Source organism: Saccostrea echinata, unplaced genomic scaffold (assembly GCF_033153115.1).
Source record: "Saccostrea echinata isolate AGI-Se365-2 ecotype Australia unplaced genomic scaffold, CSIRO_AGI_Sech_v1 ptg000008l, whole genome shotgun sequence".
Taxonomy (NCBI): Eukaryota; Metazoa; Mollusca; class Bivalvia; order Ostreida; family Ostreidae; genus Saccostrea; species Saccostrea echinata.
In genome coordinates, this window is record NW_026889757.1 from 12897879 (window position 1) to 12899529 (window position 1651).

The following is a 1651-nucleotide window of genomic DNA, read 5'->3' on the forward strand; positions in this document are numbered from 1 at the left end:
GTCCAGGTCTTCCGACAATCTGTTGGAATTTCCATGGGTAAAAATTTCGTCTTGTTATTAGCAGATTTATTTTTGTATTCAGAATTTATTCAAAACCTTATACATGAGAAGAAGAAGACACTTGATCTGGCCTTCAACTCGACTTTAGATATATCGACGACGTATTATCAATTAACAATAGTTTCTTCCAGTTCATATATCGACTTGATATATCCCAGTGTTTTTGATATTTTACTAGAGAAAGACGTTATAATGGAAACCTAACTACAAAGCTTTATGATAAACGTGATGACTTCAACTTTTCTATCGTCAACTTCCCTTACTATGATAGACAAACATGTACAATGAGTCTTAATTTTTGTTTACTTAATATATATATTTATCAGATGCAGTGCCAAAGAAGAAGAACAAATCGTTGCAGAAAAATAAAAAGAGGAAAGATTCTTATTTTTCTCTCTACAATAATTATATTTGATTTAGAGTTCTTTCTAATAATCCATGATGAAATATACTTTCCTTTCCCGAACGAGAAGGTCTTGGGTCTCAGTCTCATCATCCTATTTCGTGTACTGATAACGGAACTTCAGTGTTCTTATTAATAATTGTGCCATCTGAATTTTCAAGCATTTACAGGCGGATGGCCATTCGTAATACCTGGGGAATGATTGCACGATCAGAAAGTTTTGTCTAACTTTTGTTTCTCCTTGGAAAGAAGGATGAAGATAAGAATATTCTCAAAACTCTCGTAGAAAATGAAAGACTTCTTTTTCAGGACATAATTGTATCGGACATTGTAGAGTCATACCTGTCTTTAACAAACAAATCCATTGCCCTCCTGCATTGGGCTACTCGTTTTTGTTTTCATGTAAAATATCTATTAAAGGTGGATGATGATATGTTTCTTAATATTAATTTATTATTAAAATACCTCAAAATGGAAAATCCAAGAAATTCTATTATTGGATGTGCAGACACTAACAAAATTCCTGTGCGAAATCCTTCAAAGAAGTGGTATGTTTCACTACATAAGTATAACAAAAAAGAGTTTCCTCCATATGTCTCTGGAACAGCCTACATCATTTCCGGTGAAATAGTACCAAAATTATTACAAGCCTCGCAGATTATCCCGTTCTTAGATATTGAAGACGTCTTTGTTACTGGACTATGTCGTGAATTCATCAAAGCTAAAGTTATAAAGCATGAAGGATTTACTTGTAAATACAGAGAACCAGGTCCATGTGGGCTGCATTACATTGATATGGTCACGGGACATCATTTCGATCCAGATGAAATGGTCCGCATGTGGAAAGAGCTCAATCAAAGACAAGGCTGTCGTATCATAGACTCTGACTGGTTTTCAAGTTGGGCTAGAATTTTTAAGAAATGGATTTTACGAAATTTTGACAGAAAACTTAAAATCTAGTCTTTATTTTTATTTATTTATTTACATTATATACACTAGCTATATTTGTATTATGAAACAACTTTAGTATCTATCCCTTGGATTTTATTTTAAATAAAAGTTTTATTTTAGGTAGTGTATTGGATTTTCAATCAAATACTTATATCTAGTGTACATTATATACAGTATATGTCAGATTTATTCATTGTATAAATATGAACTTTCCAAGAAAATTCTAAATAGATTGTT

At 32.0% G+C, this 1651-nt stretch overlaps 1 protein-coding gene across 1 annotated transcript; it reads left to right on the forward strand.

Moving 5' to 3' along the window:
* Positions 1 to 934: 934 nt before the first annotated feature.
* Positions 935 to 1423, forward strand: LOC133180888 (beta-1,3-galactosyltransferase 5-like). The gene has a single exon (XM_061315332.1). The coding sequence runs from the start codon at positions 935 to 937 to the stop codon at positions 1421 to 1423; it is 489 nt and encodes a 162-aa protein (XP_061171316.1).
* The last annotated feature ends 228 nt before the right edge of the window (positions 1424 to 1651 follow it).

Bases quoted from the DNA above. Each gene is read 5' to 3' on its own strand.
- LOC133180888 (XM_061315332.1), top strand. From the start codon at position 935: ATGGAAAATCCAAGAAATTCTATTATTGGATGTGCAGACACTAACAAA.